The sequence below is a fragment of the Arachis ipaensis genome, chromosome B05 (assembly GCF_000816755.2).
Source record: "Arachis ipaensis cultivar K30076 chromosome B05, Araip1.1, whole genome shotgun sequence".
NCBI lineage: Eukaryota > Viridiplantae > Streptophyta > Magnoliopsida > Fabales > Fabaceae > Arachis > Arachis ipaensis.
The window spans coordinates 62,847,400-62,865,210 of NC_029789.2; the positions used below are offsets into that span (position 1 = coordinate 62,847,400).

Sequence of the window (17,811 nt, forward strand, 5' to 3'; positions counted from 1 at the left end):
CGGCAGTGGATACTTATTCTTTATTGTGACCTTGTTCAGTTGCCTATAATCCACAAAAAGCCGCATACTCCCGTCTTTTTTCTTCGCCAATAACATCGGCACTCCCCACGGAGAAACACTAGGGCGGATAAAGTGCTTGCTCATTAAGTCTTCCAATTGAGTCTTAAGTTCGGCCATTTCTAAAGGCGACATTCGGTAAGGGGCAATCATGATTGGCACTATCCCAGGTACTAACTCAATCACAAATTAAACCTCTCGGGCAGGAGGGAATTCCTCAATATCATCCAGAAACACTTCAGGAAATTTGCAAACAACTGGGATTTGCTCCAAATTTTGTTCCTCACCCGACACACTCGCAGCTAACAGCATAACACCTTGACATTCTTGCCCTGAACAATTTACTACCACATAGTTCAAGTAACAACCATTCACTACTACCGGCCCTTCAGATCCTTCTAGCATGAAGTGCAATGATTTCTCAAAACAGTTCAACAAGACATGATTCTTAGACAACCAGTCCAACCCCAAGATAAGATCAAGACTGGTCATCGGCAAACAAATCAAATCATGTACAAAATCATGCTGTTTGACCCTAAACGAAACTTGCGGACATCCTAGCCTAGTTACCATGGCTTCATGGGTGGCATTATACACCTTTAGGTCATAACCTAAAACTACAATCTTCAATCCTAACTCACTAGTGTTCTCAAATGCAATGAATGAATGTGATGCTCCAGAATCAAACAAGACATTTAAAATTTGACCAGCCATTTTGCATTTATCTCGATAAGTGCCTCGGATCCCTCGGCACCCACAGCTGAAGTGGTAAACACCCGACCAGGCTGCTGTGCTCTCCCAGCACCCTGTCTCTGCTTTTCTAGACAGTTGGAGGCTTTATGCCCCGGCTTACCACATGAATAACACAATCCCCATCCGGCCTTGCACGGAACAACAGGATGGTAACTCCTACATCTAGCACAAGCCTGCTCATTCAGAGGTTGCTTTCCAAATCTTCTTCCCGGGACATTGTTGTTGTTAGGCCTTCTGAAGTTATTCTGTCCCTGAGCCCTCTGGGGTACGAAACCTCCCCGCTTGAAAGGAAGACCTCTAGGAGCAAAACTCTTCCCTTGATTCGGTGGGAATGGTCCCCTATGGGTTCCTCTCTCTGCAGCTGCCTTCTTCACACATTCTTCAGCAACCCTGCTCATGTTTACCAACTCAGAGAAAGTCCTGATCTCCATAGGCCCTACTGAGCTGAAGATGTCGCTTCGGAGCCCTGCTTTATACTTGATGCATTTCCACTCGTCGAAGTCTCCCGAAGCTCCTTGACATATGCGGAAAAACCTGAATAGCTCCTCAAACTTGTCTGTATACTCAGATACAGACATAGCACCTTGCTTTAGCAGCAGTAACTCCAGTTCATTGGCCGTCCTGGTGGAATTTGGAAAGTATTTCTTGTAGAATTCCACCTGGAAGGCATCCCACGTGATAGGGTCATCACCCTGCTGCAGGAGTCGTCGGGCTCCCTGCCACCAATGTGACACTTCCCCAGTGAGCAGATAAGTAGCAAACTCGACACACTGCTCTTCCGGCACCAACTGCGCTTGCAGTGCTCGCTCCATGGCATGAAACCAAGTGTTGGCTTCTGTCGGATTGGTAGTTCCCTTAAACTTTGGGGGATTAACCTTTAAGAAGGTCGCCAACATCATCGGACCTTGAGTCCCGTTATCGCCATTTCCCCTATTATGATTATTATTCATCTGCTGCCCGAGTGCCTCAGCAGTGGCCTGCATAACAGCAGCCATGTTCTGTAATGCAACCATGAAATTCACCGGGTCATTCGGATAGGTTTTCGGCCCTTGAGTACTGGCACGTGCTCTCCCACGGCCTCGACTGTGTCGACGAGGCGCCATCTGGTTCCTATACACACCAAACAATCGATATCAAGTTGATCAGTCTTAATATCGGAAGTCTAGTGCTTCAAAGTCGCAAATGCATGCTCATGAACGTTTATGCCAGTTATATAAGCCAGATATCTTAATAGCACATGAACATAAACACAGAGAATGCACAGAAGCATAGTCAGTTTGTCCCTCAGGCTCTACAGGAATGAACTGCTCTGATACCATAATATAACACCCTACCACACAGAGCCTTATGCTTAAGTCATAAAACAGAGGTGGCGAGGTATTAGGACCTCTAAACATAAAATTTAGTATATATATAGTAGTGTGAAAAATATTTATAACTAGGAGCCTTTGAAGTAAAAGGGTAAATCCCAACCGTATAAATCGAAAAGTGCAACACTCCGATCGATGACGTAAACGAAACAGATGAAGAATAACCTAATACGGAGAGATATACAAGAGAGTGCCAAAGTACAGATATCAAGACTCGGGACTCGGTTTGCGAAGATAATCGGTCCGAGCATATAAGTATACATACATATATAAAGGAACTACCCAAAATAAAGCCCAAAACACAAGATACAAAACCTGTTTCTCCAAAATAACCTCTAAAAGGAGTTAATACAAAATATATATACATCGGAGAATATAAGTATCTAAGCCAAATACATAAATGACAATGACCAATTGTGGGTTAGAATTTTTTCCCGAATAGATCTTTTGTTGCAAGTATAGCTCCGAACCAACAATTGGCCAATAATCAAAATTTTACCCTAAAGATTGTCACAATTCAAAGCAAATATAAACCGAGAGTATTTAGACTCCTGGGTCTCCCTAGGAACTAGTGCCACCAAGTGCATATAATTTCAGTTGTAAGAGAGCAAAAGGGGTGTTTTCAATGATGAAGGCAAACAAATAAAGAGATAAAAGAACAAGGCAAAATTGCAATTAATAATGCAATAAAAGAACTAAAGAACTATGTATGAAATATAAACAAGACTCAAAATTGATGGAAAAGTGGTTTAAAACATAAATGAAACCTTGACTTGGGATGAGTTATGGAATCCCTTCCTTGCCATAACCACAACTATGATAATTGTGATGGATTAATCTCACTAAGTCAACCCTCACATCGGAGAGTAAGTTAAATGATCATAAGTGTTCTTAACCCACAAATCCTAGCTTGCTTGCTAATTACCTTAGCAACAAATTAGCATTAGTGGGAACAAGAACAATTAACAACCCAAGAATTATCACTAAATATTGGACATTATGGCTCTAGTAATCCATACACTCATTTTCCCCAAGCCAAGGGGTGGAAATTACCCCATAGCTAGGGTTGATATTTCATCAAACATCTAGTATGCATATTCACAAAACATGGTAAAATTGGTAAATTAATGAAAGCTATGAACCATAAATGATCAAAATCAACAAAGACAACTCAAACAAACATATAAAAGCAATCAAACATCAAATTGATCAACTAGAAATCCAAAATAGCAAGACTATGAAAATGTTGACAAGAGACATGAAAATATAAGAAAGTGTAGAACAAGCAATGTAATAAAAGAGACAATTAAAGGGATACTTACAATGTAAATTGCCAAATCCAAAATCAAAGCTTGAAGTGTAAAATTCTACAAAACCCTAATTAAACCCTAAGAGAGCAAAACCTATAACTACACTACTCTACTCCTACTCCTACTATGAGTTTCCACCCTACAAGTGAGCTCTCCAAGCTAATGCCTTCATATGAGATGTTGCCCCCTTGATATAGCCTTTGATTTCAGTCTCAAGCCTTCAAAAATGGGCTAAGAAAGTCACAAAATCGCGAGTGCACGTGCATTTTTAGTGAAGGCACGCATTGGTACCTGTGCGGACGTACAGGCGTGTGCGTCCACCTTGTGCGTCTGCACACTTCGCCGAATTTCCACTTGTGCGTATGCACAGAGGGTTGTGCGCACGCACGCATGGCTGTGTGCTTCTCCTTTATTTTCTTTATGTTTTCTCCCTTTTTGCATGCCTTCTTCCACTTCTACCAAACCATTCTTGCCTCTAGGACCTGAAATCACTCAAAAAATATATCATGGCATTGAATAGAATAAAAGTGGGATTAATTTGCTCAATTTAAGCACAAAAATGCATGTTTTCACAATTAAGCTCAACCTAGAGAGAAAACACAAAAGTATGCTATATAGGTGAATAAATGTGGGTTTATATGATGAAATCCACTCAAATCAATCCAAAATTTATCATCAAATATGAATTCATCAATTCCCCCACACTTAGATAATAGCATGTCCTCATGCTAAACACATACAAAAGAGAAGGATAAAAGGACAAGNATATATATATATATATATAATTTCCTATTGATTTGGTGAGAACAAACAATCAAGTTTCCAAGCAAGAGTATAAACATCTAGGGCAAAGCAATAAATTAGCTCAATGCAAGCAAAATCTAGAGAATTGATTCAAGTTTCAAAATGAAGCAACTTTCAAGAATGCATGATAAGAAGTATGGAAACATAGAGTTGAGTGATCAAACCCTCACTAGGTGTGTATACACTCTTAACGCTCGGTGTTTTAGGGTTTAATCACTCAAGTCTCCTCCTAATCATGCTTTCAATGATTTGCTTTTCATCTAACAATCAACAAACATGTGATGTGTGAGTGCAAGTATCATGAGGTCTTTAGAGGGTTGTAATGGGGTTAGGGTTAAGGTAGGATAAATATGGCTAAGTGAACTAGGGAATTGAATCTTTGATTAGCTCAAATGTCCACTCAACCTATATCAACCAAATTATAAATTATGCAACCTAACTTCCTATTCCCTTTTTATACACATTCATGCATCTTTTTCATCCAAGTCCACATATGCATTTCTTATTCATTCATTACATTTTCTTTTTCCTTTTTGGGGAGACCTTTGTCCCCTTTTATTTATTTAATTTTTTTTTACATTTTTTTCTTTTCTACTTCTTTTTTTTTCTTTTTCTATGACAAAAGCATACAGTTAAAGCAAATTGAAACATGAATGTGCACCCATTTTTTTCCAAATTCTCAATAATTACCCAAAATAAAATGTTTCTCTACCAATGCTTCCCAAAATTTCCCCCACACTTAAACGACACACACACCTCATCCTAAGCTAATCAAAGATGCAATTCAAGGTCATTCCATGGTTTTGCGCTTAGGCTTTTGATGTGGTTATAATTTGAACAAAGGGGATTAAGAGGCTCAAAAGGGTTAACAAAGGTAGGTGCAAGGGTAGGTCCATATGGGTGAGTGAGTTTAATTCAAAGATGGCCTCAATCATGCTAAATTCAATCACAACATCAAATATTAGAAATAAAGAATCAAGCAAAACCAAGATTACAATCATAGAAGGAGCATAGCACACAATGAACAAAATTAGTGGTTAAAATGTGTAACCACTCATTAAAGCTCAAAAAACTCACAAGGTATTTTGTTCTTTCCTCTTCTATCTTTCCTAAAAATTTATTCAAGCAAGTTTAAAACAATTTTCCAAATCGATTCAATAGAACGCCCTAAAAACAAAATTCTTGGAAAATCCTTGTTATTTTTCACCAAAAGTTATTTCCTATATGTATGTATGATGTTGTGATGGATGCAATTTTCAAAATTTTCTAGTTCTCTTCCTAATTTTCAACAATGCAAAAACTAACATGAACAATTAGGACAAAATTGAACTAGGTGCTATACTATTCACATCATCCAATCACAACTTCTATCTATAAAATATATACTAAGAAAAAGATGCAAAAAAAAAAAAAGATGCAACATGCAATAGCTAGAAATAAACTATGCATAAGCTAAGATATATGTACTAGAGAAAAATGCAATGCAACAGTTAAAAACACTACAAATATCTACAAGAACATAGTAAAAGAAAACAAAAACAAAAATAAAGTGCAAAGTGTTCGGAAAAGTAAGTTTACTCCCCAAAAATGGCGAATCCTCCCCTACACTTAAGCATTGCACAGTCCTCCATGCACGAACACGATCTGGGGAGAATGACTCTAAGTTCTTCCACCTTCGGTTGGTGGATGCGGAGGCTTGGGTTGTGTGAAAATCGCCAAGTCCAATGTATTCTCGACATCTTCGTCCATGGTGTCCTTCTCCTCTCCCGGCTCCTTGCCTTCACGTCTCATCCTCAAAAAGAATGAATAAAGTTTACTTAAGAGTCATAAGGCAAGTAGCACAAAAAGGTAAAGGAGAGAGTAAATAAGCATCTAATTGAGGAAGTTTGCATAGTTGTGTGGTATGATGAAAATGATTAGCCATGTGTGTATTCCAATTATGTGCGCGGTTAGAAGACACACGATGGCCGGTTAAAATGGCATCTCCACAATCAAAATTTAAGCATGAGTTCCTCAATTAAATGGCCTAAGATGCAACTAAGAGGTGAGCATCAATTAAACACAGGCAAGCTTAAGCAATTGCAACAAGAGTGAGTTGAATTTAGAAAATATTGGATATTGGAATTGTGCAAGCGAAAGAGCAAAAGTGATGTAAATTAGCACAACAAACAATAACCAATGCAATGATGAAAAGAATATTACTTATTCATCCTTAGAAAAAATCAGATAATCACATGGTTAAGGTGTTTGTTACAAAAAGGTGACAAACTTGATAGAATCACGTTAAGTCAACTCAAACAAATGCAAAGCATTAACAAGAAACAAGGACCTTGTGATGTGATTATATTAATTTACAATCCATGATGAACAAGCAACTCAATTCAATTTACTAAATTCCATGTGCACTTATAAAAGTTTCACCTAATATGCAACAAAATGTAAATATGCAAATCCAATTAGGTGATAGTAATTTAAGACAAAGTATAAGTGCATCCATGAATTTCAATCAACAAGCAACCCAATCAAATAACAGGTAAACACGTTCAACTTATTCAATTAACAAACAACTAAACTAAGACTAATATAATTAGTAAAATGAGAATGAAATGCAATGAAAACTAAGTAAACCAGTAAAAAATGAGGTAAAAAGGAGAGAAGAGATGGTGGATGGGGTGGGAAGTGCGTTAGGGCTTATTTACAATGGAATGGGAATGTTGCCCAAAACAGCACCTGTGCGCACGCACAGGTACGTGTACGTATGCACAAAAAAGTAAAACAAGGGGTGTATGCGCCCGCACAAGTCGTGCGAACACTCTGGACAGAAGATGGTGTAAGAGGTGTGCGTACGCACCAGCATGTGCGCACGCACAGGACACTTTTTTTTATCCAAGGATCATGTATGCGTGCGCACACTTTTCCGTGCGCACGCACAGGGGCGAAAAGGGTTGGGTGTGCAGGCGCTCAGGCTGAGCCAGCACTCCCACCAGAGGGGCTGCAACATGGCGTGCGGACGCATACGGCGGTGCGGCCGCACAGATGGCGCGAAAAGGAAGACGCGTGCGTACGCACAAAGCAGTGCATACGCATAGATCAAGGAAAACAGGGCAGCGCCCACGAACAGGCCTTACTGGCGCTGTGCCCAGAGTGCGCTGCAAGGTGTGTGCGGGCACACGGAGGCGTGCGCTTGTACAGATGGTGGAAAGTGCAATTTTGTGCGCGCGCACAGGGTGGTGCGCACGCAAAGGTGCCCTGTTTCACAAAAATTTTTCTTTCAACACTAAGGGTCCAAGCCTTAGCACATCAACATATCAACCCCAAATCATACAAAAATCCATAAAATCATGATCCATACACAAAATTAATCTATTAAACTCAAAATCAAGCTAATCCTAAGCTAATCAAGATAGACAAAAAGAAATGCATGAAATCAAGACTAATAACAAAGAAAAGGTAGGAACAATGTTACCATGGTGGGGTGTCTTCCACCTAGCACTTTGGTTTATAGTCCTTAAGTTGGACTTATTGAGGAGACTCTAGCTAGGGTGGCTTGTGTTTCCACTCCTCCTTAAATCTCCATCCAAGCTTGCACTTTGAGGCTCCTCCGGGATCCCATATTCTAGGTATTCGGTCACCTTCTTGTTGATCTTTATGCTTCAAGCCGGATGAATAAGCTCCTAATTGGCCCTTGTAGTACCCCAACACTCTCCGAAAATCACCCAATTGTGCTCTACACACCACTTGAACTCCAAATGTTGAATTGAATCACTTGATAAGCCTTGGATTCCAATTGCAACCAACACTTCCTTTTCCACCATGTACCAACCCAAGAAGGACCTTGAGTTGATAGTCCGTCTCTAAGATAGCATATTGACGGGGACCAATGAAGTTCAATGGTGAAATTGCCACCCATTCAATGTATTCTTGGACCGGAATTGCTTCCTCACCAACTTCTTCTTCCCCATCACTCAAGTCATAACAAGGAGGTTGTGAGAAGTCTACCTCCATGTCTCTCTCAAACTCAATGGGAAGAGGCTCATTAGGATCATTAAGGGGATTGATCAAGGAGGACAAAAAATTATCAATGATGGAATTCTCATTTTGATCAATTTCCCTCAATTCTCCCTTTCTCTCCTTCGATTGAAATACTTCACTTTCTTCCTCTTGTTGCACTTCAAGATCTAACTCTTCTTCTTTCTCTTGTGGCTCCATGCTCTCCTCTTCACTACACCCTTCAATTGCTCCTTCACACTCTTCAAAAGGAGTGCCTTGATCGGATGAGCGTAGTAGAACCAAACGATTCACCGCTTCGGCCATGGTAGCCATGAATTGCCCTTGTGTGCTTCAGAATCTTTCTTGCTCTTGTAGAAAATCTTGAAAGTCTTGATGGTCTTAGGCCAAGGGTGGGAAAGCTTCACCTTGGGGTGAAAAATAAGGTTCATAGTTTGGGAGAAAGGTTGTATATGTGGGAGGTGATTCATGTTGGTAGGTATCTTGAAGTGGTGTGTAAGGAGGTGGATGTTGGTATTGGTATGGTATTTGAAAATATGGTGATTGAGGGTTATGTTGGGAGTATGGGTCATAGACATATGGTGGTGGAGGTGCATAATCAAAGTAAAATCCACCATATCCTTGGGTTGGGTATGTGCATTGGGAAGGGTATGGCTCATTGTAATATAGAGGAGGTGACTCCTTCCAAAATTGATGCTCCAATCTCATGATGCAATCCAAAATTGAGGTTATCAAGCCCAACAAAATAATAACAACCAAACTCCAAACCAAGAGGGTGATAACTCATAGAGAAAATTGAAAATAACAACTAAAGACATCAATTAACAAAATAAACAAAATCTTAATTACCAACAAAAGTAAATAAACAACCCAAAAAGGATCTATTCACACTATGGACATATTTACAACAACCAAAATATAGCACTCATGACGCTAGCTCCCCGGCAACGGCGCCAAAATTTGACAATGACCAATTGTGGGTTAGGATTTTTTTTCCCGAATAGATCTTTCGTTGCAAGTATAGCTCCGAACCAACAATTGGCCAATAATCAAATTTTTATCCTAAAGATTGTCACAATTCAAAGCAAATATAAACCGATAGTATTTAGACTCCCGGGTCGTTCTCCCTAGGAACTAGTGCTAACAAGTGCATATAATTTTGGTTGTAAGAGAGCAAAGGGGTTGTTTTCAATGATGAAGGCAAACAAATAAAGAGATAAAAGAACAAGGCAAAATTGCAATTAATAAAGCAATAAGTTAAATGAAACCTTGACTTGGGATGAGTTATGGAATCCCTTCCTTGCCATAACCACAACTATGATAATTGTGATGGATTAATCTCACTAAGTCAACCCTCACATCGGAGAGTAAGTTAAATGAGCATAAGTGTTCTTAACCCACAAATCCTAGCTTGCTTGCTAATTACCTTAGCAACAAATTAGCGTTAGTGGGAACAAAAACAATTAACAACCCAAGAATTATCACTAAATGTTGGACATTATGGCTCTAGTAATCCATACACTCATTTTTCCCAAGCCAAGGGGTGGAAATTACCCCATAGCTAGGGTTGACATTTCATCAAACACCTAGTATGCATATTCATAAAACATGGCAAAATTGGTAAATTAATGAAAGCTATGAACCATAAATAATCAAAATCAATAAAGATAACTCAAACAAACATATAAAAGCCATCAAACATCAAATTCATCAACTAGAAATCCAAAATTACAAGACTATGTAAATGTTGACAAGAGACATGAAAATATAAGAAAGTGTAGAACAAGCAATGTAATAAAGACAATTAAAGGGATACTTACAATGTAAATTGCCAAATCCAAAATCAAAGCTTGAAGTGTAAAATTCTACAAAACCCTAATTGAACTCTAAGAGAGCAAAACCTATAACTACACTACTCTATTCCTACTCCTACTATGAGTTTCTACCCTACAAGTGAGCTCTCCAAGCTAATGCCTTCATATGAGATGTTGCCCCCTTGATATTGTAAGGTCCCACATCAGTTGGGGAAGGGAACGAAGCATGCCTTATAAGGGTGTGGATACCTGAAGAACTGAAGATTGACGGTTTAGAATTCAGAATAAATTCCCGTTGCAAGTATAGTTTCTAAACCGAGCAATCGGCCTTTCTTACAAAAGCTTTGGTTGTCACAAGTAACAAACCCCTTTTTTTAAGTTGTAATCGAAATATTTAAACCTCGGGTCATCTTCTCAAGGAACTACAGGGAGGTATATTCTTATTAATGGTTATGAGTTTTGTAAATTGGGGGTTTTAAAGGTAAGGAACAAGTATTTTAAATGACAAATAAAATAAATAAATAACTGTAAAATAAACTCTTGGCAAGGTATGAAAATTTGGAAGTCCAATCCTAGTTACTCCTATGAGAATGGAAGTTAATCCCACTTAGTTAACCCTCATGAAAGCAAGGGAAAGTCAAGTGAACTAATTAGTTAGATTCCCAAGTCCTAGCCAACTCCTAAGGAAAGACTAGAATTAGTGGAATACCAATTAATTTAGCCGACATAACAACCAATCACGGATAGTTGATAACTCAAGAGCTTATAGTTAATCAATTAAAGCCAAGAACATAAAAAAACTAAATAGGAATCATAAATCTGAAATACCTCAATTGCATTAATAAAAGGAAATTAATCCAAACATAAAGAGTTCATAAGCTAAATTGATAAAATAAATAAAAAGGACATTGAACTTGAGAGGAAGTTGAAATAATAAGTTAAAATAATAAGAAATCCTAATTCCTTTAAGAGGAATCCTAATCCTAAATCCTAAGAGAGAGGAGAGAACCTCTCTCTCTAAAAACTACATCTAAAATTATGAAAAGTGAATTATGAGCTGATGATTATGAATAGATGCATTCTCCCACTTTATAGCCTCTAATCTGTATTTTCCAGGCCAAAAACTGGGTCAAAAATAGCCCAGAAATTGCCCCCATCATATTTTGGTACGTACAGGTCGCGGAAAAGTGACGCGGAAGCGTCGTCCACGCGTTTGCGTGGATTGCGTTTCTGCCAGGTCACGCGTCCGCGTGATCCACGCGTTCGTGTCACCTGGCGTCAAGGAAGCTATGGAAAATTATATATCGTTGCGAAGCTCTGGACGTTAGCTTTCCAACGCAACTAGAACCATCTCATTTGGACCTCTGTAGCTCAAGTTATGACCGTTTGAGTGCGAAGAGGTCAGGCTGGACAGCTTAGCAACTTCTTCAACTTCTTGTATTCCTTCCACTTTTGCATGCTTCCTTTCCATCCTCTGAGTCATTCCTGCCCTGTAATCCCTGAAATCACTTAACACACATATCAAGGCATCGAATGGTAATAAGAAAGGATTAATATTAGCAAATATAAGATCAAAGAAGCATGTTTTCAATCGTAGCACAAATTCTGGGAAGGAATTGTAAAACCATGCAAATAGTATGAATAAGTGGGTCAAGAGTTGATAAAAACCACTCAATTGAGCATAAGATAAACCTTAAAATAGTGGTTTATCAACCTCCCCACACTTAAACATTAGCATGTCCTCTTGCTAAGCTCAAGAGAAGCTATAAAGGAGTGAAGAGGAATGATAGAGAGTATGCAATGCAACCTATCTATGTGAATGCAACTACATGCAAAATATTTCTACCTACTTGGTTAAAAGTGAATAAGTTCTTCAAGACAAATATAAATCAGATTTTACTAATTCAAATCATACAATAAAAAGCAGGTAAACTTGTAAGAAGATAGCTCATGAAAGCAGGGAACATAGAATTAAGCACTGAACCCTTACTGGTAGTGTATATCACTCTAACTCTCAAGTGTCTAGGGTTAATCACTCTACTCTTCTCTAGTCATGCTTTCTAAACTTTGTTCTTCATCTAACCAATCAACAAAAATTTAATATACCAATGCAAACATCATGAGGTCTTTTCAAGGTTGTAATGGGGCTAAGGTAAGGGTGAGGGTATATATATATATGGCTAAGTGAGCTATAAATTGAATCTTTAATTAACCTAAACTTTCACCTAACATACATATACTCTATATAATTCTAATTCATGCCTAGCTACCCAAAATTCCCATTTTTGCATCACATGCTCATGTATCAACTTTTCTTTTTTTAATTTATCACATGTGCATTGATCTTTCATTATTAAACTTAGCCCACACTTAATTGTTACACAATCTCTATCTTAAGCTAACCAAAGATTCAATTGGGGTATTTAATTATTTTTCTGCTTAAGACTAGTGATGTGGTTATAGAACAGAATAAATGGGGTAAAAGGCTCAAGGTGGCTAACAAGGGTGATGTAAAAGGTAGGCTTATTTGGGATAAGTGAGCTAATAACAAATAATGGCATCAATCATATGCAAGCATGTAAATACACTAAATAATGGACATATAGAATGGAACAAAGCAAAGATTGCAATTATAGAGAAGAAAACACACAAGAATAAAAATTTATGGTTAAATAAAGTAACCATATAAATAAGCTCAAAATCTCACAGGTTGTGTGTTCTTAGCTTTTTAAACTATGTTCCAAATACAACTTCAAACAAGTTTTAATAGAAAAGTTTTTAATTTAAATTAGTGAAATACTATAAAAATTTCTTGAAAAAGAAAATATTACTTCAACCAAGTGGTAACTAAATGCATAAAATCAAACAAACATGCAATTAAATATGCAAATGCAGCAATTAACAAAGAAAATAAAATATTGGTGTTGAGAAGAAAATAACTAACCCATGTAGATTGGTATCGACCTCCCCACACTTAAAGATTGCACCGTCCTCGGTGCATGCTAAGATGTGCAAGTGGACGGGTTGCTTCAACTGAGGTTTTTCTCATCAAGGAATGTGCGTAGGAACTTGTTTGTCTCTCCCATGTAAACGTCTTCCGGTTCTCTTCCTGGTGGCCATCCTGAAGGAAAAAGGGAAGAAAAGTAACCCAAAACAAAGATAAAAAAACAAATAAAATATGGGTTGGTTAATGCCAAATAATGAGGGTCTCAATAACATGATAGCTACAACATGCAAGTGAGAACACAATAGAAGCACATGGCATACTAGTGGTGCAAAATTTTGCAACAATGAGGGAGAGTGTGGATAAGGAGAGGTAAGGTAAATTCATGTCAATGCAAAATTAATACAGGTATAAAAGATTGGCATTGATTTAAATAATATTACCTAACCAGAATAAAACAAGTCATGAAGCACCAGAATAATTCAAAAAGATGTAACAGTTGAATGAGAAAATTTTAACACCAATGAAAAAAATTAAAATTTTTAGAAAAGAAAATAAAAATATACCCAAAATTAAAATACAATGGATGAAAGTATACAAATAAATTAAATAAAATAGAATAGAAATGAAGAGGGAAGAGAAGTTAAAGAGATGAAGAAGTAAGTAAGAAAGGAGGGAGGAAAAATTAGGATTGGGGAAGAAAAGATAAGATTTTTGGCGCTGATCTGGATAAGTTGTGGGGCGCAGGCGACGCGGACGCGTGGTTCACGCGTTCGCGCGGATAACGCTTCTATGAATCGACGCGGACGCGTCGGTCATGCGGACGCGTGACTCGTTCTGTGCTACTGGCACAAGGGCAGCTTCGCGCTCGCACAACTCTCTGTTCGAAACTCTGTTTTGCCAAATTTTTGGGTGACGCGATCGCGTGGTTGACGCGGATGTGTGAGAGGCATTTTTTGCAAATGACGCGGTCGCGTCAGTGACGCGGTCGCGTGGGTCAATTTGTGCCACAGGCACGCCTCTAGCCACGCTTTCGCGTGACTCTCTATTCAATCTTGTTTTCTTCCCAACGCACATATGGCGCGGATGCGTCGGCGACGCTGTCGCGTCGCGTGCGATTTTTTTTATGCAAAATGCAGAATGCAGTATGCAGATGCTGATGCAGATGTTATGAATAATTTCAGGTTCAATAAAATAAAACAAAACTAAAAAACAAACAAAACGAAATAAAATCAAAATGGAAGAAAATGAACGATCATACCATGGTGGGTTGTCTTCCACCTAGCACTTTTAGTTAAAGTCCTTAAGTTGGACATTTGGTGAGCTCCCTGTTATGGTGGCTTGTGCTTGAACTCGTCTTGAAACTTCCACCAATGCTTGGACTTCCAATAAGCTCTATCAATACCAAGTAAATTCCTCAAGCTTTAATGGAGTTCTTCACAAGCTTTGAGCTCCCAAAATTGATCCTCATATATTCCTAGATCCCAAATCTTGTTCCTACACCCGTCTTCAAGTTGATTATCATGATTCTATCCGGGTGGTTCAGCCTTAGAATTCTGACTGAAGCGTCCAAACAACTTTCCAGACCCATTCAATTGAGCTCTACACCAACCTTTGCGTTTAAACTTAAAGCTTCCAACTATAATGAACCTTGCAGGACAACTCTTACCACTGACCATCTTCTTCTTACTCTTAATGCCACGAAGAGCTCTAAGTTGACCAACCGTCTCCAGTAGCCCATATTCAAGTAGGAAGGTAAAGGTCAAGGATAAGAATTTTACCCATTTAAATGTTGTGTTGGACGGTAATGGCCTTGGGAGAGGTGTTTCTAATGAACTTGCAAGCTCCACTCCCTTGAGCTCTTCTCTAACAACTTCCACCTCCTTGTAAGCTTCTTCAATTTCAACCTCTTCCTCTTGGTAGCTTTCTTCCAATTCAATCTCCTCTTCACTGCTTTCCAAGGGCATGGGAGGTTGTGCTTCTTCTTCTTGAATCTCCATCTCTTGATCGACCTCTTCCAAGTCCTTAACCATGACATGCCTTGGAGGTTGTACACCCTCCTCAACATCAAATGCAACCGTCTTGGAAGGTGGCTCTATGTCTTAACTTTCCCATGGAGGTTCAGCATCTCCCAAGTCTTCAACCACTTCTTCCTCTTCAAGGGTCTTTACTACCTTTACTTTAGGGCCTCCTCTAGTTCCTTATGAAGTATGGATTCGCGAAGATGATCCCTTCTCTCTAATTTCATGTTAATAGCATCATTGGGATCATGTTACTCTTGGATTGATGGATGTGGGTGCTCTTCCATGGATGGTGGTAATGGGATGGAGAGATCATTCTGTGGTTGAAAAGGAAGTGCACTAGAACTTGAGGGTTGATTGTTCAAGGTATTTGGTGGTCCGATTTGGGTGATGAGAGCTTGTATAGTAGAGTTTAGATCGGTAAGTGCTTTCTCCAAGGAGGTTTGGGGTGGATAGGAGGGTTCATTTGGCTCATAAGGTGGTTGGTATGGTGGATATGGGTTAGGGTCATATGGAGGTGAATGGCGGAAAGGGGCTTGTGAGTATAGTGGTCCAAAGCTATTTTGAGGAGGTGGTTCATTGGCATATGATGGAGCTTGCTGGTAACTACAAGGTGGTCCACCATATCTATTGTCTTGGCATACATTGTAGGATGGTCGTTGTCCATGGTATCTTGGAAGGTGATGTTGCCGAAAGGGTTGATCAGATCCTCGTGGCTCCTTCCATCTCTGATTGTTTTGACCTTGATGCATGTTCCTGTTATAATTTTCATTCCTTGCAACAGCATTGGGACCAAACTCAAAGCGAAGGGGGTGAGAACTCATAATAGCAAATAAAATATAAAAACGAAAATAAAAACAAATTTAAATTAAAAGGTTATTGAAGTTTAAATTTTGAATTTGAAAATTAAATTTTAAAATTTGAATTTTAGATTTTGAAATTTGAAATTTGAATTTTAAAAAAGTCAACTATATAAGATAAAAATTTGAAAAAGATTTAAATTTTGTAAAGGTTTGATTTTTAAAATTTTAAATTTGAAATTTTAAATTTGGATTTTGAATTTTGAAATTTAAATATTGAAATTTGAAATTTGATTTTGAAATAAGATAAGATAAGATTTTGAAAAAGATTTTTTTTGTTGAAAAAAAAATTAAATTTTGAAATTTAAAACTAAGATAAGATAAGATAAAAATTTTAAAATCAAAATCTGAATTTTTTTTTTTGGAAATTTCGAAAATTCAATAAAAATAAAGAGAAAAGATATTTTTAAATTAAATGAGGAAAGAGAAAAACAATAAAATCACACCAAACTTAAAATTTTTAGATCAAAACGAAGAGAACAACTAAGAACAACTTGAAGGTCAAGATGAACACGAAGAACAAATTTTTGAAAAATTTTTAATAACTAAATAAAAACCAATAACCTCTTAATTTATGAAAAAGCAAAAATAAAAAAATAAAAACAAATAAACAAGCAAAAAGCAAATATTTACAATAACCAATAATAAGGCACACGTTTGCAATTTTCCGGCAACGGCGCCATTTTTAAGAACTGAAGATTGACGGTTTAGAATTCAGAATAAATTCCCATTGCAAGTATAGTTTCTAAACCGAACAATCGACCTTTCTTACAAAAGTTTTGGTTGTCACAAGTAACAAACCCTTTTTTTTAAGTTGATAACTGAAGTATTTAAATCTCGGGTCGTCTTCTCAAGGAACTGCAGGGAGGTATGTTCTTATTAATGGTTATGAGTTTTGTAAATTGGGGGTTTTAAAGGTAAGGAACAAGTAATTTAAATGACAAATAAAATAAATAAATAACTGTAAAATAAACTCTTGGCAAGGTATGAAAATTCAGAAGTCCTATCCTAGTTACTCCTATAAGAATGGAAGTTAATCCCACTTAGTTAACCCTCATGAAAGCAAGGGAAAGTCAAGTGAACTAATTAGTTAGATTCCCAAGTCTTAGCCAACTTCTAAGGAAAGACTAGAGTTAGTGGAATACCAGTCAATTTAGCCGACATAACAACCAATCACGGATAGTTGATAACTCAAGAGCTTCCAGTTAATCAATTAAAGCCAAGAATATAAAAAAGCTAAATAAGAATCATAAATCTGAAATACCTCAATTGCATTAATAAAAGGAAATTAATCCAAACATAAAGAGTTCATAAGCTAAATTGATAAATTAAATAAAAAGGACATTGAACCTGAGAGGAAGTTGAAATAATAAGTTGAAATAATAAGAAATCCTAATTCCTTTAAGAGGATTCCTAATCCTAAATCCTAAGAGAGAGGAGAGAACCTCTCTCTCTAAAAACTACATCTAAAATTATGAAAAGTGAATTATGAGTTGATGATTATGAATGGATGCATTTTCCCACTTTATAGCCTCTAATCTGTATTTTCCGGGCCAAAAACTGGGTCAAAAACAGCCCAGAAATCGCCCCCAGCATATTCTGGTACGTACAGGTCGCGGGAAAGTGACGCGGAAGCATCGTGCACGCGTTTGCGTGGATTGCGTTTCTGCCAGGTCACACGTCCGCATGATCCACGCGTTCGCGTCACCTGGCATCAGGGCAGATATGCCAAATTATATATTTTTGCGAAGCCCCGGACGTTAGCTTTCCAACGCAACTAGAACCATCTCATTTGGACCTCTGTAGCTCAAGTTATGACCATTTGAGTGCAAAGAGGTCAGGCTGGACAGCTTAGCAACTTCTTCAACTT

At 37.9% G+C, this 17,811-nt stretch overlaps 2 protein-coding genes across 2 annotated transcripts; both read right to left on the bottom strand.

Moving 5' to 3' along the window:
* LOC107640644 lies at nucleotides 247-630 on the bottom strand. The gene has a single exon (XM_016344154.1). It carries the CDS (start codon nucleotides 628-630, stop codon nucleotides 247-249), a length of 384 nt encoding a protein of 127 aa, XP_016199640.1.
* Nucleotides 753-8,608, bottom strand: LOC107640643. The gene is made up of 3 exons (XM_016344153.1): nucleotides 8,478-8,608; nucleotides 1,573-1,920; nucleotides 753-1,431 (listed from the first exon to the last, which is right to left on the bottom strand). The coding sequence occupies exons 1-3, from the start codon at nucleotides 8,606-8,608 to the stop codon at nucleotides 753-755; spliced, it is 1,158 nt and encodes a 385-aa protein (XP_016199639.1).